General features: G+C 49.4%; 1 protein-coding gene across 2 annotated transcripts in view; it reads right to left on the reverse strand.

Moving 5' to 3' along the window:
- The window catches only part of LOC138472790 (S-adenosylmethionine synthase), a 327,300-nt gene that overhangs the window by 183,617 nt on the left and 118,997 nt on the right, over positions 1 to 24,686 (reverse strand). For both annotated transcript variants that reach the window (XM_069611138.1, XM_069611139.1), the window contains exon 5: positions 12,017 to 12,160. In XM_069611138.1, the coding sequence (XP_069467239.1) occupies positions 12,017 to 12,160 (144 nt within the window). The remainder of the gene's footprint in view (positions 1 to 12,016; positions 12,161 to 24,686) is intronic.

Genomic DNA, 24,686 nt, shown 5'->3' on the forward strand with positions numbered 1-24,686 from the left:
CATTCCAGAATGGCTAGAATGATACATCTGGAAATGGTCTGCTTAGTTATTGGTAACCCCAGCTTGTGACCTGTGTAACCTACAAACAGCTGGTCTGCCTGTCTTATCCTGGCTAGTCTACTAATGTAAAAACTTAAAGCCCTCCTAGGGTCTAGCCTGTGTAACCTCTCTTCCTCTTTCCCCGGGTGAGGAGGAGGATAGAAAGATGGTAGGGTAATCTTCTGAGTGATATGGAATTCAGAAACCACCTTTGGGAGGAAATTAGGCTTCACTTGCAGGACAACTTTGTCTTTGTGAAATATAGTATGAGGGGGTTTACAAGAAAGAGCTTGTAATTCGCTCACCCTTCTAGCAGATGTAAGTGCTATTAATAAAACAGTTTTAAGGGTAAGGAATCTTAACGAACAAGAATGGAGAGGTTCGAAAGGTGTACCCATCAGGAAAGTTAGTACTAAGTTTAAATCCCATAGGGGAACTTGGAATGGTCTTGGGGGATAAACATTGGTTAACCCCTTTAGAAACTGAATTACCAAGGGTAATTTGAAATAGGATGGTTCTTCCGCAGTACGCTTAAAGATGGAAAGCGCTGCGAGATAGCCCTTAATGGTGCCAACTTGAAGGCCTGAATTTGCCAAATATAGTAGGAAGGACAAAACCATTGGTGTACCACATGAAAAAGGGTCGATATTCTGTTCTCTACACCAGCTGCAAAATCTGTTCCAACGGCAGCGGTATAAAGACTTTGTTGCTGGCCTCCTTGCCGAAAGCAACACCTCCATAACATCATCAGGGAGGTCCCAATCCTTGTACCTCAGCCTTTCAGAAGCCAAGCGTGAAGGTTGAGGGTTTTGATGTCTGGATGGAGAACCTGACCTCCCTTCTGTGAGAGTAGGTTCTCTCTGAGTGGAAGTCGAATTGGAGGGCAGATGGACAAGTCTAGAAGGTCCGAGTACCACGTTCTCCTGGCCCAATCCGGGGCAATTAGGATCATGGTTCGCCGGAATCTTCTCAACCTCCTGATCATTTGAGGAATGACAGGGACCGGTGGGAACGCGTACAGAAGCAGAAACTCCCAGTCCACTATGAACGCGTCTCCCAGAGCTCCTCTTGGGGGAAATTCCCTTGAGCAGAACAGGTCGCATTTCCTGTTTAGGCTGGTGGCGAACAGATCTACCAGAGGGGTTCTCCAAAGGGCGAAGATCTCTTGAAGGACTTCCTGAGCTAGCTCCCACTCGTGGGAGACTGTTCTGCCTGCTCAGATCGTCCGCTGTCAAGTTCTTCTCTCCGGCTAGGTCAGGGGTCTGCAACCTTTGGCTCCCAGATGTGTTTGGACTACCATTCCCATCCGGCCTGTACAGCATAGTCAATGTCAGGAGATCATGGGAGTTGTAGTCCGAAACATCTGGAGAGCCACAGGTTGCAGACCCCTGGGCTAGGTGAACTGCCGCTAGAGAGATTCCTTCTTGGATTGCCCAAAACCAGAGCTGCATCGCCTCTCTGCACAGGGGTAGTGATCCTACGCCTCCTCTTTTGTTGAGGTAATGCATGGCCACCGTGTTGTCCGTCATTATCAGGACGTTCTTCCCTTGTACAGCTGGCAGGAACGCCTTCAGCGCAAGTCTGATGGCTCTCAGCTCTAACAGGTTGATGTGTAGTCTGGACTCCGATGGAGACCAACGACCGCTGATGGTCAAGTCGTTGGCGTGGGCTCCCCACCCCGTGAGTGAGGCATCCGTGACTACTGTTATCTCCGGCCAGGGTTGCCAAAACTGTTCTCCTTTCAGAATGTTCTCCTGACAGGCCCACCACTGAAGGTCTCGAGCCACCCTGCCGGGAACCTGAAGAAGATCGGTCATTCTCCCTGAAAATTGTGACCACTGAGTCCTCAGTGCCCACTGGAGGGATCTCATTCTCAGGCGAGCCTCTGGCACTAGGAAAATGCAGGATGCCATGTGGCCTAGCAACCTCAAAAAGTCAAAGGCTGGGAGACGTTGGGCATGCTGGAACTTGGTAACCATCTGTAGAATATCTTGAGCCCTCACCTCTGTTGGCGAGGCTTTTCCCAGGGAAGTATCCAGGATCGCTCCTATGAACTGGAGTCTCTGCGATGGTATAATTCGTGACTTCTTTAAATTGAGGGAGAAGCCCAGTCTGTGAAGGAAGTGGCACACGTGATTTAGCTGGATCTGAGCTTGTTCCGGAGAAACAGCCCTGATTAACCAATCGTCCAGGTAGGGGTAGACCTGAATCCCTTCCCTCCTTAGACTTGCAGCCACTACCGACATTAACTTGGTGAAGACCCTCGGGGCGGAGGTCAGCCCAAATGGCAGCACTCGAAATTGATAGTGAGAGTTACCAATTGCGAACCTCAGGTATTTCCTGTGTTTGAGATGGATAGGCACATGGAAATAAGCGTCCTGAAGGTCCAGAGATACCAACCAGTCCTGGAACTGAAGGGCCTGGAGGATCTGAGAAAGAGTGACCATCTTGAATTTGTCTTTTCTGAGGAATTTGTTAAATTCTCGCAAGTCCAAGATGGGTCTCAGTCCTCCGTCTTTCTTTGGAATGAGAAAGTAAGGGGAGTACCAGCCCTTGTTCCTCTCCGCTACAGGTACCGGTTCTATGGCACCTTTCTCTAGCAGGTCCCAAATTTCCTGCAAGAGGAGCGGATCTGGAGCTTTCTGAGAGCTGATCCCGGGTGGATGACTCTGAGGTATACGTAGGAAAGGCAGGCAGTAACCTTGGCCAACTGTTTCCAATGCCCAAGCATCTGACGTGATAGCCTGCCATACCGCCAGATGTTGAGTCAACCTGCCTCCTACAGGTGTCCTGTGAGGGAAGTCCTCAGAGTGGTTTTGGGGCGGCTGATGCAGATGCCGATGCCAATGGTAAAGAGGCACCTGCTGTTGCTGCGGCTTTTGAATATCTACCCCGCCCACCTCGGGTAGTTCTTCTTTGACCCCTTTGAGCCGGTCGTCCTCTACCTCTTCCGAATGCGGAGTAGAAGCGAAAGGACTTGACTCTCGCAGAGGTTCCTGTGGGACGAAAAGGAGTCTGACGGATTGCAGCTCCTAGGGATTTTGCTGCTGCTTTTGAAGTTTGCAGTTTCTCTAAACTGTCATCCGCCTTTTTCCCGAACAAAGAAGAGCCATCGAATGGCATGTTCAAGAGCCTGGCTTGCACATCTGGGGCAAAACCCGACTTTCTCAACCAAGCGAATCTCCTGGTTGATGTACTTGCCGCCATTGCTCTGCTGATACTGTCAGCCGAATCAATGCCCGTCTGGAGGGATTCGCACATAGCGTCTTTACCGTCCTGTATAATATTCAGGAACGCATCCCTTTCTTCTCCCTCCGGGATGCAGTCAGCCGCTGTAGAAGCACACTCCCAAAGTGTATGGCTGAACCTAGCAAGGGTGCAAGTAGCATTAACAGATTTTAACGCCATGCTACATGCTGAAAAGACTTTCTTTGCCATAGCATCATATTTTTTATCGTCCCTGTCCTGTGGGACGGTAGGATAAGCCGTCTTGACATCGGTAGAGTATGCTGCCTGTACCACCAGACTTTCTGGGGATGGGTGTTTAGACAAAAACTCTGGGTCTGTTGAAGATACCCTGTACTTTGTAGACAGTTTTTTATTTACTGCTGGTACTACATCTGGGGTTTCCCAGTTTGTCATGATCTTTCTCTGAAGAGCTTTATGAAAAGGCACCACAGGATCCTCCTGTGGGCCTTTGTCAAGAATATCCGTGAGGTCATCTTGTTGGAAAGATTGTGAAGGTGCAGACCACCCCATGAACTCTGTAATCCTGGCCATTAAGGCTCTGTAGGGGGTTTCAGCATGCTCCCCCGGGTCTGGCTTAGCAAACTCCACCTCAGGGGAAGTGTCTAACCCACTTGCCTCATGTAAAGAATCATGAAGATCCTTTAACCTGCGCTCTTCAGAGGAAAATTCCTCTCTAACTGGGGTTACAGGTCCCTGTAACTCAAATGTGTTTTCCTGTTCAGACAAATCACCCTCTTCTAAAATTGAGGATATAGTTCTGAACTCATAAAGGGAGTAAATCCCATTTCCAAGGCAGAGGGTGCCGAACTTGTCATTATTGGCCTCGAAAACGTCGATGTCGTCGACATCGAAGGCTTCGAGCGTGGCGTCGAAAACAGAGGCGGAGGCCTCGAAGACCTCGACAGAATTGGAATTCTACTCGACAATATCGAAGCCATCGACGTCGAGGGCCTGGGGATAGTCACTGGATGTGTGGTAACCGTGACTTTTCTTGGCGTCGACGCCGGTGTCGAAGCTGGCGTCGAGTCGACAGACCCGTGTGTCGAAGGTCCCTTCGACAACAGCGTCGAAGACATCGACCTCGACGGAACCTTCGTCGACGGCGTCGACGGAACCTTCGAGGAAGGTTTGGAGGTCATAGTCCTGCTCGAGGGTTCGAGACGCGCTCGAGAGGTTTCTTTCGCCGGGTACTGCGACTCGCGGCGTTTTTGACCTTCGGGTCTTTCGACCAGAGCATCGCTCTCGGCAGTCTTCGAGGGGGTCGAGGCCTCTTTCTCGAAGACGCTCATCATATTTTTTCGGAATTCCTCCCATTCAGCCCGGGAACTATGTTTCGTGGGGCAAGGGATTCTTTTTGGCGAAACAGAGGAAGAGGAAGACGGAGAAGGGGATCTTCGACGTCTCCTCTTCGAGTGCTTCGATCTCGAGGAGTGATGAGACCCACTCCGAGACCTGGAGCGCGAATGGTGACGAGGAGACGAATGTCTCGACTTCGTCGACGAAGAAGCTTTAAAAGTCTTACCTTTCTCCAGCTTCCCCCTACGCTCCTTCAGGGCCTTAGCTGTCATGGACATACAGTCCTCGCATTCCGAACAATGGTGTTCAGCTCCCAAACACCACAGACAAATTCTGTGAGGATCGGTCAACGACATCTTTTTCCCACAATCTCGACATTTCTTGAAGCCGGATCGAGGAGTTGTCGGTTCCGACGAGGAAGCCATTGAGTACGGATCGGATAACTCGAGGTAAATAGGATTAATCTGACTAAGAACTGAGCAACGGTATTCCGAGGCACTGAGTAAGCGCGGAAAAACGGAACTGAGCAACGGACGCTGCGTGCGGCCTTTATAGGCAGGATGACGTCGACACGGCGGCTGTCGAAGGACATCGACTCGGAGGACGTTGACGCGCAGCGCCCTCTAGAGAAAAAATTTTCTGAGGCCAGCAGAGCTGGAAGGAGATATCTAAGATGAGGAATACGTCGGAGGACACAATCCCTTCGAAGGGGTTGTTTTTTGTTCAAATGTAAACAAATGGTGATATTTAAAGAATATTTATTCAGCAACAATGGTCAAAACTACTAGCTGCATAGTGAATTAACTCCTCAAACTGGCCCACATTGGCCAAAAAAGTGGCCCATTTTTCAAGGCCTACACTAGCATTTTGCATTTTTGGTACAGTCATCACCCTATTGCCCTATAGGCCAGTCCAAGCCTGCCGGCTCATCCATAATGGGTGAGGGGTTGTCCTCCCACTGGCCACCTCACCCGTTATGGAGGAGCCGAGGAGCCAGCCCAGTGAAACTCTGAGCACTCCCTCAGCTGCTTTTTCCAGCTGAGGGAGTGCTCCTGGGCTGGCTGAACTGTCAAAGGGAAACTCTGTTTGTCTTGGACAGTTAATTTCCCCAGCCGCAAAGGATCACTGAACCATGCAACGCTGGGGATGTTTTGCTTCGCCAGTCTTGCATAGCTCATTGGAAATGCTGGCTGGGGCACTGCCTGTATGTATGTATGTGCAAGGGGGTGCTCCTGCGCCTCCTCGCACATAGGGGCAGAGCAACCTGGAGCGGGACATTTTAGCAACCACGCGAGGTACGTTTATGGCGATTTATTTTTTATTTAAATGTGTATGGATGTGTGTATGCTTGTGTTATGGGACTTTGGTGGGAGCAGGATGGGCGGCAGCACTGGAATAGTGGTGGGAGTAGGGTAGGGAGAGCCCAGGGTCTGTACTGGGAGTAGGGTGTGGTGACAGCACGCAAAAGTTCATAGCGATTTCTACATACTGTCCATCTGGTACTTTTGGGGGGGGGGGCCCGGCATGCCCAAACTTTGCTCAGGGGGAGAGGGCAGGGCAAAAAAGTTTGAAGACCACTGCTCTAGGCCCTGGCCACAACCACCGTAGCATGTGCCACCCATGGCGGCGTACTAATGAATATAATGATAACCATTAGAAAAAAATCATATTCATGGCATGTTGTCAATTTCAATGTTCCTTAACACCACACGTGTCCTTACAAATCTAACAACTCCCCCATGCACTGCACGGGCTGAAATACTGGCCTTATTGGACCCCTCATTTTCTGTGCGTACAAGGAGGCCACAGAACATACGTCATAAAGTAGGTATAAGTGTATTATTGGGTGCATGGCCTTTGGCCCTGCACCCAACACTGCACGCACTCCCAACAACTTGCCAATGAAAATGCAACACAAGGGGCGTATGCATGGGTGCCAAATGCGGCGGTGGTTGTGGCCAGGGCCTAGTCTTGGGAGTAAGGCCTTTGGCCGACAGCCATGCATCCAAGCCTCTAGGCACTGGCCACAACCACCGTAGCATGTGCCAACCATGGGAGCATACTAATGAATATAATAGCCATTGGAAACAGTAATGTATTCACAGCATGTAGGCAATTTCAATGTTCCCTAACACCACACGTGCCCTTACAAATGTAACAACTCCCCCATGCAGTGCACGGGCTCAAATACTGCCCTTATTGGACCGCTCCTTTTCTGTTCGTACAAGGAGGCCATAGAACATACGTCATTAAGTAGGTATAAGAATACTGTGCGTACAAGATGTCCATACACATTACATCATGACGACTGACCTCCAGAACCAGTGCATTAATTACCCATATGTTAAGACTGTATCCCCTGGCCACTACCACCGTAGCATGTGCCACCCATGGCAGCGTGCTAATGAATATAAAAATAGCCATTGGGAGAAATAATACATTCACGGCATGTTGTCAATTTCAATGTTGCCTACCTATACCTGTGTGCTTTCACGAGTTACAAATTTCCTGTCCACTACATGGACTGAAGTGTTAAAAATTTCCAACCCACTACATGGACTGAAGTGCTATCATTATTACCCCCCACATTTACTGTACGTACAAGGTGTCCATAGAAATTACATCATGATGGCCTAAGAACAAATGCATAGATCACCCATTTCTTACTGTCTGAACCTTTCCCAATGCTCTGTGACACAGCAAAATAGGTTAATGAAAAAAGCATGTGTATGCTGGTTGTTGCTCCGCTTTCCGCAGATCCAAGATGTTGGGCGCATCCAAACCATCTAACGCAGAACACGTCTCGCAGCAGCCAACGGGCAGAGATGTAGCGTGTACGCGGTCATGACGGCAGCCCCCTAGCCAATCGGTTTCTTGTTCGTCGACCGAACAGGGACGTGTGACCGCGGAGCGAACATAGATATCACTAATTATTTCAGAGCTACTTTTTCATAATTATAAATAAACGTACTGCACGTATGGTGACAAAATTTACAAAAGCACACTTTATGGACCAAGCCCTGTACCTGCCGCAGATTGTCAAAATCCGTCCAGCGGTTTCACCTGTAGCCGTGCGCAAAGTTTTTCCCCCATTCAGTCTATGGGAAAAAAAGACGTTTTGGGAACTCCCCTTTAACTCCGCTCCCCCTGGACGAATTCTCACCAAAGTTTACAAAAAAATGTAGAGTGGCCCATATACTTTTTTTTGCAAAGTTTGGCGAGGATTCGTCCAGGGGGAGCGGAGTTATAAGCCGCCCAAAAAGTGCTCTTCCTATAGAAACATTAACTTTACCATAACTACATGAAACAAGAGGAGAAAGGGGAGACCGCACTCTCAGCGGATCCTGAGGCAAAAATCTACACAAAAAAGACGAGCGCAACTCACACGAGGAAGGTCATAGAAAAGTATTTAATGGGATAAACACAAAATAGTGTAAAAAATACGGCTGGGAAAGCAGCAGAAACAGATGCAGGACGCCCGTGAGCACGACATGCTTATATATACACACACATATATACAATGTTCGACCGCTGCTCACCATCGGTATAGTGGCTATTATTGACATAATTATAATGCAATACGAGGACAGGGGTTTAAGCGTCGGGGGATTCGGATTGTTCCGGAGGGAATATTTTGATGTTGAGGTGGTTTACCATCGTTTAGGCATAAAATGGTGCATTTATGGGTTGGAGGGCTTCTCTGCAGGTCGGGGCTGGGGTGTGGTGCGTCTGGTTTCGATTATGAGTTTTGAGATTATGATTTTTGGATGTGGATTGACAGGTGGAGCAGGGAGGTAGGAAGTAGGTAATGATTATGGTGGGGTTGATTTTGAGGTGATGTTGGTCTCTGCTTGTGACGGATGGAAGATTATTTAATATATAGGCGGAGGCAACTTGGGAATTACCTTTTGATCTCGCATTTCCTTCTCTTTTGCTCGTGGTCCATATGTAAGTGCACAGAGAGTACGGCTACACAGACGCATAGCAGAGCACAGCACCCCTCATTCTACTGTTCCATTAACCAGGGCACGAGTTCAGCAGTTCCTTAAAAAAGCCTACGATCAATTTATTTATTTGCTTTTGCAAGAAGTTAGTTGAAGTGTGGGGAAACATGTAGGGTCCACCAGGCCGCTTGTTCACTCAATGGTTATCAAAAGACATCTGCTTGTTTGGGCCGCTAGAGCACTGTGTTCAAGATGGCAGCATATTAGTGGAGTTCTGCTGCAGGCAAGAGATCATTTTAATATACCTGCCTGCACAGGGGCTGACGGTGGTCAAAGGTGTCACAATTGCTGGCGAAGGACACAGTACGTGATATTATCCCTGCTGGTGTGGAGAGTCCTCAGGGAAACTACTCCGGATGGGCTAATGAGTATGTTAGTTGAATAAAAGAACTGGGTGGATGGGAGTATACCCTTTTTAGAGATTACTGTGTAAATATGGTAGTGGTGTTTTCATACGTTTACTTATGTGGAAGGTGGGTACATTATTTACGAATGGTAGGTACGCCGAGGATCATGTGCGGGTAGATGTCTGGATGGGTTAGTGATGCAATTCCTCAGTTGGATGCATTCTAAGCGGGCCTCATACTTCCTGTGTTATATTATTATACTAATGCAGAATTCTAATGTCTTAATATTATGCACAGTGTTAAGGGGCGTGGGATTTATAAAGCACAGGGAAGGACCTCATTTCATCTTCACATTTATGCATCTTTCAGGTTTGGGTCCCCCAGGACTGAAGAATGTTCTACCCATTTTCCTTTTGGTAGGCAGTGCGTCTATTTCACCTTTAAATAAGTTCTGTGGGGTACAGTGCGAGGGCATTTTCTTAATATAGGACAGTAGTGGGGTCACAACTAGTCTAATAAAAAATAAATATTACAGGTCTATGTTGTGGACCTTCACTTATTGTGTGATGAAAGTATTTCTTGTACACAAGCTGAAATCTTGTGGAGGGTTTCCTTCGCTGCCCTGTCCATTCTACCACTTGGAGAGTCATGAACTCGGAGGAAAAACACCCCGCAAGTATCAGGATTCCGTAGCCCTAGAAACGGAGCACAAGGAAAATATCCCTAACATCTGCTGACAGTGGTGGGACTACTGGAGATAATTTCCGATAAGAAAGCAACAATATGTGGATTAAAAAAAAAGAAAAAGAAAAAAGAAAGGAACAATAAAATTGAAGATTGTTTCTATAGATATTCCGAACTTAGGCAAAAAAGATTCAGGAAAGAAATAACGTTGAGATAGCTTAACTCTAAAAACAAGGCCCAAGTTAAAAACACCCAAAAAAACTGGTGTACGTGGAAATTTGGTTTAAAACTTTTAGCAGAGCTAAGGCGTTCTGATGAGTAACCTAGTGCAGCGTGTATAGGATAGTAAAACAAGTCACTGCCTCCTTCCTAGTGCTGTAAAAAAGACTACCAACTGGAACAAGGAAATGGCACTGGAACTCCCGTCCTTAGCAAAGAGAAGAATTTCCGACTGTAAGCTACTAGCCAGGCGTCGCTCGCTTCCACCATGAATGTCACTTCTCCACAATAACAGCAGACTATTTCTTACCAATTTCTTTTGGGGAGTCCAAATGTTGCGATCTGCATAGAGAGCCTAGCTCAGACATATATTGTTTAGGAGGCTTCTTTGCCAACCCCAAATGAGTGATCTCCTGAGCTAGAGAGCTGTGTCCATCGGAGGGGGTGGTGTGAAAAAGGAGATGGCAGTCCTATAGTATTTAAGCTTTAAAGTACTTTCATAGTGCCAAGAGAGCAACTTGATGGTGTCTGTTGCGCTCTACAAATGAAGAAATAAGTATCGCTTTAGAAGGTGGCTAGTCTCTTGACAGCAAGTTAATGGACTTTTGAAATCGGAGACTAAATTTATGGTATAGGCTCCAGAGTAGATGAGGCAAGATTAGCACATATGAACAGGGAAAGCAAACCGGACAGTTGAAAGAGGAAACGTGTGAGCAGCAAAAGCAGAGTCTTGGCGTTTGGTCACTACATTTGCCACCAGATGCTACAAAATGTATGTTGTGACTAAGGACTAAAATATGTATTGGACATGGGGCATATCTTCACTTTCCGGTCTTTAAACTGGTTAAGCATGCAGAGAAGGTGGTTTGAAATGAACCTAACCGAAAAAGGAAGAAAAAAAAAACACACACAAAAGGTTCAAGGAAGTCCTCCAGTTAGTGGCAAAATAGAAGAGGCCAGAATAGGCATTTGCAGTGTTGTCAACCAGAGGTCATCAACCTACACCATTGGGCCATTTACTTGCAACAAAAAGAGGACAGACAATGGGAGAAGGAGATAGACAATGTAGGTTAGACAATCTAAACATACAAAGATGTACCGCCTTGGTAAGGATACAGCAAGGGGAGCTGGAGAGGAAACTCAAGACCTTCAGATTCAGGTCCTCGTACACCTCTCTAAAGCTCCTGTTGGAAAAAAAGTGTGCCACGTCAATAACTACATAACTGGGTACAGGAAAGCACTCAATACCATTGGCCCAAACAAAGTAATACAGTCCTACCTTCTCAAAAATCGGGTGCTGAGTCATAACATTTTTTCAATCCAGCTTTCCTCCCATAAGGTCATCTGGTAATATTTGCTTGGGCAGGGTTTGTTCAAAGCTACACACATCTAATCATTGAACCTGCTTAACATGTCTCCACCGTCTTTCCCCACCATCTCACTGCACCTCACGCATCTCTTCTGCAATAACTCCAGTCTTTCCCCCGCTTCATCCACTCGCATTCCACTATCCCAACCTCTCCTTAGCCCGAAACCCCACTATCCCGCCTTCCCCACTTAGCCCAATCTTTCTTCCTTCCTTCCTTCCTTCCTTCCTTCCTTCCTTCCTTCCTTCCTTCCTTCCTTCCTTCCTTCCTTCCTTCCTTCCTTCCTTCCTTCCTTCCTTCCTTCCTTCCTTCCTTCCTTCCTTCCTTCCTTCCTTCCTTCCTTCCTCCCTCTAGTAAATGAAGCATATTGTCACCAAGAGCCTATGATGCCGACAATCTAGAAGTAATTTTCACCACCGTGTCCAAGCAGCAATGCAAATAGCACAGTATGGCAATGATTAAATAGGACTGGGGCCAACAGCTTCTGAGGCAACATGTGCTGAAAAATTGTTAATGAGCAACTAGAGCCAAAACCTTGCAAACAGCTGCTACTGTCCCAAGAAGAGAACCTCCCCCACAAAGTATCTTAGACACATAGACCATAGTAAAAGACTACTCCAGAAGGTTGACTGATAATCCCCCGCCCCCCTCCTCCTTCACAGCTCTGGGTTCAATGATCCTGCCCTTCTTAGACCCAATAGTGCCAAATTATCGGGTGTGCTGATCTGTGCACGACAGACAAATGTGGCAAGCTTATAAAAACAAAAAAATTATAATAAAGAGAGAAAGACAAGAAAACAAAATGTCTTACCTGGGTCTTGGAATCGGGCCGTAGCCAAGGCAGCTCGCCATTCCGTCTCAGCTCGGATAATTTGAAGTTAAGCTTGTGGGCCAGCACGATAGTGAGGGGCATACATTCCACAGTCTCGTCAGTTGCATATCCAAACATCAGACCCTGTAACACAGGAGGAATGGCGAGTTATGCATCCAGTGTCGGAGACAATCTAGCTGCAATCAGTGCAGTGTCGAAGCATGTGTGTATAGCTGTGAGAACACAACAGCCCATGAACAGTCACTGTATACAACTGTGAGTTCACAGCAGCAAACAGAAACCAAATATCACTGCTGCTACAGCAAAAAAAAAACGCTACAAGCAACAACTTCTGCAACCTCCCTCCACATTACCCACTCGGAAACAGCTCATGGCCTCTGCACTGCATTGGCACAAGCGCCCCTTCTTAGAAGAGGGAGCAGTCAAATCAGAGTAAAAAAAGGCTGCTCTTCTGTGCTGCACGGGCATAAACATCCCTTCCAATCCCGGGCCAAAATGAAAAGCATTCATTAAGAAAGCAAACTGCTTCCAAAAGGCCTCATTCAAACAATTACTAATCCCTGCACCGCGATATATATAGAGCGCGAACATGTTTAAAAAGCTAAATAACAGTCAGTGAACATGTTCTAAAGCAGGTTACCTAGTGCTTAAGGAATACATGTACTGCTTATTTAAGAGAAAAATGTATCGCTTCTTGGGAAACATTTTTTAAAAACAATCTAAATGCCTGTAATTGTTTGAGAAATGTTAAGCAAGCATTGTTCTTTGTCTAGAGTAGTGTGACGAATCATTCCCTTCTCCACAAAGGGGAGCCACCCTGACATGTGTCGGAAGCAACATATGAGACACCATGTCCTGCTCAAATTCCCCCAACGTAAGCAAAGCTAACCTAGGCATGGCCAGGTACTAATGGTAGAATATAGTGCCATGACGCTATAACATAGGTAATGTGCTAAGCGCTTGGAACAATATGCATGATGGCGCTTTAAAGAAGCATGGATTACTGAAAGCTGCATACATTAGAAAACCTGAATGAGTTTGCTTTTACCTTGCAAAAAAAAAAAACCTCAGTGGGATGTTTGCTTTTAGGACACATTTTCATTTATGAAGGTAGTTCTGCATAGCATTCTATAATGAGCAAGAGCCAGCAAGCAGCAAAAGGCCATTTTGGTTTTATACCGTTTAAAAGGGGATGCTTTGCAAAAGAACCTTGCACTTTGTACATAAAATATTCAAGTCGGCTTATGTTAGTGAGAGGACTGCTCCAATCGGCAGAAACACTTTTCTGGGCATAGATCAAATGTGACCTTAGCTCTGCTGCAGAAAATCAAAACAATCTTTTTGCGTGCGACAAGATATACCAATGTGCATTAAACATGGTTTATCGAACTAGAAGCTGGTACCTTAACATACGTGAAGCTGGTGGGGGCGTAACAATGGAATAATCGATGCGCATCACCCCTTATAGGCAGAGTCCCTGTACCATAGAGCTGCATTCGATTCTTTAGACCAAGATAGACTGTCCAAGTGACATGTGAGTATATGGATCAGGGGGTTTAACTAGGGGGTTTCCCAATAAAACGTATAGAATGCCATGCACATCTTAGAAAAGAAGGAGGCTGGCTATTCAGATGGGAGGCTGGCTAAGCAGATGGGAAAAGCAAAGTATGCCGTCAGAAGATCCTGTCATACCCAGACAGGCTAGAATCACAGGGAATGTCTCGCTTGATTTTATTTTTTATTTATTGGGTATTTATAATATGCCTATACAGCAAATGGTGTTTCAGGCACCACAAGACAAAAAGCAAGGGGGGGGGGGGGGAGAACAAGGATGAAGAATAACAAAACAGTCCTACTAGGCCTAGGGTCATTCGGATTGTGCAAGTGCAGTAACAAGAAGTGCAGGGTGGTGGGAGAAGGAGTGCCGTTGGAGCGGAATGTGATAATGCTAAAGTGGGAAGGGAAGGGCAGGTCGGAGTGGAAAACGTGCAAGTGCTGAGAGGGGTGGCGGGAAGAGGGCCCCTGGGCTAGGCGAGTGCTAAGGTGAGGCAAGGTGGACAAGTGCCAGGGGAGTGCAGGGAATGAAGGTCCACAGGCTAAGTGCCAGGACGGGGCTGGACCAGGCTCAGTAGGGGTGCAGGCCCTGCCAGACTAGTACTGGGGAGGGAGCCCGGTAGGGCAAGTACAGGGATGGGGAGAGGGCAGGGGGGGGGGTGTCAGGGGAGACCGAGGTGATGGGGTAAACTGGCCAAGGAGGGCCTGGTGACCTGCATGATTCAGACAGAAACCAGGCAGACAGTCAAAAAGTGTCAGAGGGGGACATTAGTGGGGGAGCGGGAACTAAGAAGTGAAAAGGAGGGTCTTCAGAAGCTTCCGGAACATAAGGAGATCTGGCTCAAGCCTGAGAGGGGCATGGAGGCCATTCCAGAGGAAGGCTCCTGTGGAAGAAAGATCTTCCCCTCCCCGGCCTCCTCCTTCCCCCGTCCAAACCCCCCCCCCCACACCCGACACAATGCCTGGAAAAGCATCTGAAAATGCAGAGAGTTTGAGCTAGAAGAGCGAAGGGCTCTAGCAGGGATGTATTTAGGGAGAGAGTTGGATGTAGCGTGGTCCCAGGCCCCAGAAAACCTTGTGGATGATGCAGAGGGTCTTGAACTTGATCCTCAGAACAACCGGGGGCCAGTGGAGAGATTTCAGGGCTGGAGAGATACGGTCCCTGGGCTTGAGGCCAAGGATAAGTCTTGCAGTCCTATTCCCGATTAGTTAAAGAGGACATGGGGGGGATTTAGGCAGATTGAGGGAGGGGCTGTTGCAATAGTCCAGCCTAGAGAGTACGGGAGGTTTAGGAAGCAGACATTCAAAAGGTTACATTGCAGGGGAATAGCTTGAATCGATTTGGTGCTCTTGCTGGTTATTACATTTCTGAAATGGATGACTATCTACCATTGATTATCATTGCATTTTACTTTTGCATGCATTGGCTCATTTGACATTTTATTGCAGCATTGCATTTCATTTTTGCATTGAAAGGGGATGTTTTTGTTTAGTTTAAGTTTGGACACCTAGAATTTGCAGGTTCTCTTTGTGAGAGAACGGGCCTCAACGACCGGTGGGGGGTGTCTGTACTCCCACTCCCTATATGGTGGAGGAGAGGCACAGGAGACCCCAGCCAAGATTCTCTATTCGGTAGCAATGGTCGAGCAATCAAGGCCTAGCTTCTCAGGAGGTGATGCAGGCTGGTTCTTAAGTACGGTGTATCCCCAAGCCCCCACAAAGGAATATCCACACTCTGTATTGGTTAGCACACAGTCTTTATATAATCAATAGTTAAGGTTATGTACATTTATCATAGTAACTCACTTTGTACTCTGGCAAAATCTACAATAGCAAATATTTACAATCCTAAAGTGGTACCACCCTAGATCTCATTGAAGTGCATGAACAATACTGTACAATGTCACACAGACCAATAGAGGGAAACCAGCAATAGAGAGAGGAGAGAAAATAAGAGGGTTGAGCAATAGGCAGAATACTGACCCCTACCACTAGGCACAGTTCTGTGTGGAGATCCCCCCACCTGGGCAACCTGTAAAGAAAGATATAACACAAGCCCAGTCCATATATTGCTCTGCAAGTCTTATTCTCTCCTATAATGTTTTTACCCCCCCAATGTACCTGGTGGAGTCGAGTTCCTCGAAAAGGCGTCGACAAACGTCGAGGGACTCGCTGTTCGGCGACGGGGAATCGACGGCCCTTCTTGAATGCCTTCCCTTTCAAGCGGAAGGCACGGGGCGTCGAACGTCCGTCGACAAACGAGGTAGAACGATGTCGAAGAGGCGGCAGCTTCGTCCGAGCGGTGCTTGTCGGCGTCGGGGCGTCGGCGTCCTGCAAGGCAGAGGTGTGTGGGGCACCTCGATGACAATAGTTCTGGACCGCAAAGATTGTAGAGACGGGAGCCCAGCAATGGCGTCGAGTCGTCCGAGTCTTTGAGGTCGTCAGGTGGCGGGAAACCCACCGGCAGGTTTCTCCTCGGCGCGTTGGTCGTCCTCGACTTTCTCCGGCAGGATAAGCGGTCGACGAAGCGGTCGAGAGTCTCCTTCGATTGAATGTTCTTAGGCAAAGGAGCGCACGGCTCCGGTCGTCGGCGGCACGGCGTCAAGTGGTTCCCACGGCTGGGCAACACAACTTCGACGGGCCTCCAGCGGTTACACAAACCTGCGAACCCTGGTCGACGGCAGTGGACTTCGACGGCGTCGATGTCCGGGTGCTTCACTTCGATCTCCTCGGCGGTCCCGTCTTGGTCGGCAGCCTTTCGAGGGTCTGACTTCCAGGGCGCTTCGGCGAAGATTCAGCGGTGCTCGATGGTCCCTCGGAGCACGGGAAGAGGGCGCCTTACCAGGTCCTCTCTCGGGTCAGCCCTCGACGAATTCGTCAGCCTTCGGATCGGTCGAAGCAAATGCCACAGCAAGTCGTCTTCTTCCAGCTGGACGTCGAGGATCAGCAGTTCCAGTTACTCTTGAGTGGAGACTCAGCTTCTGGATGCTTCTGAACACAATGGTCACTTCTCAACCAATGGTTCCTTCTGAACCATTTCCAGTGGTGAGAGGTCCCCAGATATACTATCCTCTCTCTCATCCACACTGCTGGCACACACACAGCAGCCAATCATACTGCAGGCCATTCATGCAGTCAGTCAGCCAATCAGGCACACAGTGCATTCAGGCCACACTCCTCCCTTTCAGACACTCACAACAAGGAATGTGGATTGGAGCAAGTACCCAGCCATTCAACACTACACACTGCATTCAGGCCAGTTTCGGGCAGGGCTGTCTCAGTCTTTGTCTCTCATGCCAGAAACCAGACAACCACAACAAGAAGTGTATATTGGTCACACACTCCATTCACCCAGGTCCCACCCACAGGAGGTACCCAAAACATACAGTCACTGGGAAGGCTCCAGCCAGTCTAGCTGGGCCTTCACAACAACACCATATATGGAACTTCCACCCAACAGCCAGTCAGGGGGAAGGGACAGAGTCAGGGCTTCCCAGGACTTTGGGAAAAACAAGATAACAGGCAATAGAAAGCAAGAGGCCACAGGGGCCATCTTGTTTCCTATCAGGAATCAACAGATCCCAATGGCAGGGCCTGGGTATCCCAAAATGGAGGACACCCAGAGCACCTGTCCAATTCAGCATGGAGCTGCCACCAGCCCATACCCTGCTCTGTGGGCCACCCACAGGTGCCCAAAAAAACATACACTAGGGGCACAGGGTTGTACCCCTACCCATGGGTGCCATAAGGGTATCCCATGGGTCTGTTCACCAAACCAAAAGAGAGCTGCACTGCCAGGAGTCCCACATGGACTCTTGGGCAGAAAACATAACAGAACACACGGTAAAAACAGTAATAGGACAAGGATTCAGAGGCCCTGTCCCTCAGATGCATTTCCAGCATCACAGTCGCCCCCCCCCAGACTGAGGTGGAGGGTGTCTAATCTCCCACGGGATAGACACCCTCATCCAGACGGTCAACATACCTTCTGGAAAGGCCATCTGCATTATCGTGACTCTTCCCTGGTCTGTGCTCTATGGTGAAGTCTAGCCCTTGCAGGCTAATGGACCACCTGAGCAATTTCGGGTTCTCACCCTTCATCTGCATAAGCCACTTCAGGGGCTTATGATCTGTTTGGACCTTGAGGGTAGACCCGGTAAGGTAGGGCCTAAAACGCCTAAGGCTCCAAACTATACTAAAACACTCCTTTTCAACAGTAGCCCACCTAAGATCTCTACCCTTGAGTTGTCTACTGATGAATATGATAGGGTGTTCTCTCCCTTTGTCATCTAACTGGGACAAGACAGCTCCAATTCCGGTGTCGCAGGCATCCGTCTGGACGATAAAGGGTCGGCTGTAGTCAGGCGCACTTAACACAGGTGCCCTACACAGACTTTCTTTCAAGCCATCAAAGGCCCTCTGACAGTCTTCGGTCCAATTAACCTTCCTAGGCTGCTTGGGTGACGTTAGAGCTGTCAGGGGGGCAGCTATGGTCCCATAGTCTGCCATGAAATTGCGGTAGTACCCAGTGAGGCCCCAAAAAGGCTCTCACCTGGGTTTGAGTAGTGGGAGTCTCCCAGTTCTGTACATCCTGTACTTTACTGGAGAGAGGTTGGATTTGACCCCCTCCTACCTCATGACCAAGATAGGTAACTTTCCCCTGAGCTATCTGGCACTTGGTGGCCTTGATAGTGAGGTTAGCCCTTTTCAAGGCCTGCAACACCTTATCCAGATGCGTCAAATGCTCTTCCCAGGTGGAACTGTAGACGGCAATGTCGTCTAAGTAAGCCACACAAAAGGCTTCCAGCCCACTGAGCGCATGGTTGACCAATCTCTGGAAGGTGGCAGGGGCATTCTTCAACCCAAAAGGCATGACCCTAAACTGGTAGAGTCCCCCAGGGGTGGAGAATGCCGTCTTTTCCTTGGCATGGTCCGTCAGAGCTATTTGCCAATAGCCTGAGGTGAGGTCAAAGGTGCTCACAAATTTGGCAGCACCTATGGTGTCCACGAGCTCATCAGCCCGGGGCAATGGGTGCGCGTCAGTTTTGGTGACGGCATTGACTCCTCGGTAGTCCACACAGAACCTCCAATCCTTGGTACCCGCCTGGGAACTTGCCTTGGGGACAAGGACCACTGGACTGGACCAGGGACTGGTTGAGGGTTCAATAACACCCAGATCCAACATCTTGGCGACCTCAGCCTGGATGTGGTTCTTGACGGTATCTGACATACGGTAGCACCTGCTTTTGACAGGCACACTGTCACCAGTGTCAATTTCATGCTTACACCACGGTGTAAGGCCTGGCGTCAGTGAAAACAGAGAGGCGTACTGTTGGAACAAAGCCCTACAGGCCCTCTGTTGCTCTGTTGTCAAATCTGGAGAGAGATGTACTCCCTCCACTGAGCCATCCTGAGGGTTGCTATGCAACAAATCAGGAAGGGGCTCACTCTCATCCTCTTCTTGCCCTGAAGCTAGCAAGAGACATGAGACCTCTGCTCGCCTGTGGAAAGGCTTGAGCCTGTTGACATGGAATATCTGAGGAGCTACCCCAGAGGCACCCATGTCAACCAGATAATTGACTTCGCCCATCTTGGAGATTATCCTGAAGGGTCCAGTCCACTTGTCTGCCAAAGCTCTAGGCTTGGTAGGCTCCATCACAAGGATTTCCTGTCCCGGAGTCCAATCCACTTGTGAGGCTTTAAGGTCATGCCAGTACTTATTCAATTCCTGGCTGGCCTTGAGATTTGCTGTTGCCTGACCCATCATGTGTGTCATCCTCCGCCTGAGGCCTAACACATAGTCCCCCACTTGCTTGGCGGGACCCGGAGGAGTGGCTTCCAAGCCTTCCCTGATCAAGGCGAGGGGCCCCCTCACGGGATGTCCAAAGAGTAACTCAAAGGGGCTGAAACCAACACCCTCCTGAGGTACCTCTCTGTAAGCAAACAGCAGGCATGGCAGGAGGAGATCCCATTTCCTCCTTAGGGGCTCTTCCAAAGCACCTAGCATGCCCTTGAGAGTTTTGTTAAATCTCTCAACCAGACCATTGGTCTGGGGGTGGTAAGAGGTGGAGAACTTGTAGGTTACCCCGCACTCTTTCCACATGGTTTTCATGTAACTCGACATGAAGTTGGATCCTCTGTCAGAGACAACCTCCTTGGGGAATCCAACACGGGTGAAAATGCCCAGGAGAGCCCTGGCAACCACCTTGGCCGTAACCGTCCGAAGGGGTATCGCCTCAGGGTACCTGGTGGCATGATCTACCAAGACCAGGATGAACCGATGTCCACCTGAAGTGGGAGGGTCAAGGGGATCGACGATGTCGATGCCCACCCTCTCAAATGGGGTGCCAACCACTGGCAACGCCTGCAGTGGGGCAATGACACTGCCTCCAGTCTTGCCAGACAACTGACAAGTTGGGCAGGTCCTGCAGTGGGACTCCACTTCTACTCCCATCCGTGGCCAGTAGAAATGGGCAGAGAGCCTCTGCTTAGTCTTCTTGGTCCCAAGATGACCAGCCAAGGGCACCTCATGCGCCAACTGCAGTAGGAAGGGCCTGTAAACCTGGGGTACCACCAACCTCTTGCGGGCACCAGGTTCAGGCTTAGTGGGCTCACTAACAAGGAGCTCACCCTCCCAATAAATCCGGAAATTCCTAGGCACCTCTCCTTGTGCCTGGGCCAGGGCCTGTTTCCTCAGTCCCTCGAGAGAGTGGCACTCTCTCTGTCCCTTACAGAAGTCCGCCCGGGAGGGTCCCCCTTCAGCTAACAAGCATTGAAGGTCGGGATGATCCTCCGGGTTGAGAACCTCTCCCACAGGAGAGTCTTCTGCCTCTTCTCCCAAAGGAGTTGAGTTTGGGTTTTCCACTGGACCGAGCCCGTCCGGAGCATGGATCCCAATGGGTGCTGTCGGAACAGCAGGAAGAGAAGGTGCTCCCTCCACAGAGGTGGCCTTCTTGGTCTTCCTTCTTCTTGCCTTAGGCCTCGCCTTTGGCTCGGGTATCTGACCCACAGCCAGACCAGGTGTCACCTGTGATCTAGTGACTGCAGCAGCAATCATGGGAAGACCATCCGAGATCAACCCCAACTCTACTAGATCATTCCCTAACAAAATGTTTGCAGGGACATTGTCCTGAACCAGGACAGGAAGCTTCGCTGTCTCGTCGCCAATCATGAGTGTGACTAAGGCTACAGGTGATAATTTGGGAGGCCCACCAGCTAACCTGGTGGTTTGCAGAGGAGCACCTTCATAGTCCTCTGGCCTGAGCAGGGTCCTGTCCACCACTGTCATGCTTGCCCCAGTGTCTCTCAAACCAGTAGAAGGCTGGCCATTCAAGAGGACACTTCTCAAAAATCTACGGGTGTTCTGTGGGATAGTCGCCAGTACTTCCGCGTACTGGTCCCAGGCCCCAAGGGACACTAAGGAAATCTCCACCGGAGCACCAAATGTGATCCCGGCAGAGGAGGGGAGGACAGTGGCCTCCACCTCAGACACGGGGTAAGGGTAGGTCAGGCTGACAGCCTGTACTCCAAGTGCCTTACCCTTACACTTGGGGTCACCCCTTCTGTGATCCAGAGCCCCACAGTCCCAACAAGCGCCGGGAGTGCGGGGTACGGTACTGGAACCACTGGGAGCCTGCTTTGCAGCAGGTGGACCACTACTCTTATCCCCACTAGATTTTTGGGTCTTAGGAGAGGAAGGTTTTGGTTTACCCGACTGACTGCTTGGGGGACTCCTCAGCTTTCTGAGAGGCCCCCTTCTCCTTATCCTTGTCCTTCCCACTGGAGTCCTTAGGGGACACCCGGTGGGAGACCCACTTGTCAGCCAACCTAGCCAGCGTAAGGGGTCCAAAATGTTCTGGTCAGCCACATACTGACGCAGCTCTGGTGAACAGGCTTCAGAGAAATGCTCAAAAAACAAGAGGTGGGACAATTCAACAAAAGTCTTAACCTTGTATCCATCGATCCACCCCATCATGTTCATGTGCGCAGCACTCACCCAGTCAACCCAAGGCATATTCTCCTTTTTCTTAAAATCCCTGAACCTTCTAAGGTATTGGGTAGGTGTCTTGCCGAACTTGGCAATCAAAGCAGACTTCATACACTCGTACTGACCCCTTTCTTCCACACTCAGCTTCAGAATACAGTCATACCCGGTTTGAGGCACTCTGCTTAACAAACACTTTGCCCAATCTCTTTTATCCACATCATGAATCTCACAAGCCATTTCAAACGCTTCAATCCATTGGAGGATATCCGAACCCTCCACAAATACACCAACCAAATCTTTCATAAACTTGGTGGCGGGGGACCTGACACTCTCACTGGTTCTAGCTGAAGTCTCCACTCTAGCTTTCTCTAGCTGGATCCTCTGACATTCAGTGTCCTGGCTCTTGAATTCAAGGTCCTTATTTTTGAGTTCAAGATCCCTATTCTTGAGCTCCACTTGTTGAGCCAACTCCTCTTTCTTAAGCTCAGCATCTATTTCCAACTTGCGGTATTCAAAGGCCAATTTCATCCTTAATAACTCAAGCTCTAAGGAATTGCTGGAGTTTGGAATAGAGGCAGCAGGAATGGCGGCATTCCCAGAAACAGATTCAGCAGAAACCCCAGGGGCAGAGTCCTCATTGGTTGCATTCCCCCCCTCATCAAGAGTTTCACTATCAGTCTGGTAGTCCACCAGGGCAGCTATCAGCTCAGCCCTAGACTTCTCCACAAAGTCTAACTCCCTAGCTTCACAAGCACTCTGGAGAGCCTCCAAGCTCATCCGAGTTAATTTGCCATTCGCAATAGACTCCATTGTTTGTAATTGTACACAACTAAACCTTAATTCAATAAAGGGCAAATATCCTTTGTAAGTGGCACGGTTATACACTGATTCTTAAAACCATAAGCATCCCACCGCTGCCACCAGTGTGAGAGAACGGGCCTCAACGACCGGTGGGGGTGTCTGTACTCCCACTCCATATATGGTGGAGGAGAGGCACAGGAGACCCCAGCCAAGATTCTCTATTCGGTAGCAATGGTCGAGCAATCAAGGCCTAGCTTCTCAGGAGGTGATGCAGGCTGGTTCTTAAGTACGGTGTATCCCCAAGCCCCCACAAAGGAATATCCACACTCTGTATTGGTTAGCACACAGTCTTTATATAATCAATAGTTAAGGTTATGTACATTTATCATAGTAACTCACTTTGTACTCTGGCAAAATCTACAATAGCAAATATTTACAATCCTAAAGTGGTACCACCCTAGATCTCATTGAAGTGCATGAACAATACTGTACAATGTCACACAGACCAATAGAGGGAAACCAGCAATAGAGAGAGGAGAGAAAATAAGAGGGTTGAGCAATAGGCAGAATACTGACCCCTACCACTAGGCACAGTTCTGTGTGGAGATCCCCCCCACCTGGGCAACCTGTAAAGAAAGATATAACACAAGCCCAGTCCATATATTGCTCTGCAAGTCTTATTCTCTCCTATAATGTTTTTACCCCCCCCAATGTACCTGGTGGAGTCGAGTTCCTCTAAAAGGCGTCGACAAACGTCGAGGGACTCGCTGTTCGGCGACGGGGAATCGACGGCCCTTCTTGAATGCCTTCCCTTTCAAGCGGGAGGCACGGGGCGTCGAACGTCCGTCGACAAACGAGGTAGAACGATGTCGAAGAGGCGGCAGCTTCGTCCGAGCGGTGCTCGTCGGCGTCCTGCAAGGCGGAGGTGTGCGGGGCACCTCGATGACAATAGTTCTGGACCGCAAAGATTGTAAAGACGGGAGCCCAGCAAGGGCGTCGAGTCGTCCGAGTCTTTGAGGTCGTCGGGTGGCAAAGGAGCGGACGGCTCCGGTCGTCGGCGGCACGGCGTCAAGTGGTTCCCACGGCTGGGCAACACAACTTCGACGGGCCTCCAGCGGTTACACAAACCTGCGAACCCTGGTCGACGGCAATGGACTTCGACGGCGTCGATGTCCGGGTGCTTCACTTCGATCTCCTCGGCGGTCCCGTCTCGGGTCGGCAGCCTTTCGAGGGTCTGACTTCCAGGGCGCTTCGGCGAAATTCAGCGGTGCTCGATGGTCCCTCGGAGCACGGGAAGAGGGCGCCTTACCAGGTCCTCTCTCGGGTCAGCCCTCGACGAATTCGTCAGCCTTCGGATCGGTCGAAGCAAATGCCACAGCAAGTCTTCTTCTTCCAGCTGGACGTCGAGGATCAGCAGTTCCAGTTACTCTTGAGTGGAGACTCAGCTTCTGGACGCTTCTGAACACAATGGTCACTTCTCAACCAATGGTTCCTTCTGAACCATTTCCAGTGGTGAGAGGTCCCCAGATATACTATCCTCTCTCTCATCCACACTGCTGGCACACACACAGCAGCCAATCATACTGCAGGCCATTCATGCAGTCAGTCAGCCAATCAGGCACACAGTGCATTCAGGCCACACTCCTCCCTTTCAGACACTCACAACAAGGAATGTGGATTGGGGCAAGTACCCAGCCATTCAACACTACACACTGCATTCAGGCCAGTTTCGGGCAGGGCTGTCTCAGTCTTTGTCTCTCATGCCAGAAACCAGACAACCACAACAAGAAGTGTATATTGGTCACACACTCCATTCACCCAGGTCCCACCCACAGGAGGTACCCACAACATACAGTCACTGGGAAGGCTCCAGCCAGTCTAGCTGGGCCTTCACAACAACACCATATATGGAACTTCCACCCAACAGCCAGTCAGGGGGAAGGGACAGAGTCAGGGCTTCCCAGGACTTTGGGAAAAACAAGATAACAGGCAATAGAAAGCAAGAGGCCACAGGGGCCATCTTGTTTCCTATCAGGAATCAACAGATCCCAATGGCAGGGCCTGGGTATCCCAAAATGGAGGACACCCAGAGCACCTGTCCAATTCAGCATGGAGCTGCCACCAGCCCATACCCTGCTCTGTGGGCCACCCACAGGTGCCCAAAAAAACATACACTAGGGGCACAGGGTTGTACCCCTACCCATGGGTGCCATAAGGGTATCCCATGGGTCTGTTCACCAAACCAAAAGAGAGAGCTGCACTGCCAGGAGTCCCACATGGACTCTTGGGCAGAAAACATAACAGAAC

The sequence above is a fragment of the Ambystoma mexicanum genome, chromosome 8, assembly GCF_040938575.1.
Source record: "Ambystoma mexicanum isolate Mex_15411 chromosome 8, UKY_AmexF1_1, whole genome shotgun sequence".
In the NCBI taxonomy this organism is placed as follows: Eukaryota; Metazoa; Chordata; class Amphibia; order Caudata; family Ambystomatidae; genus Ambystoma; species Ambystoma mexicanum.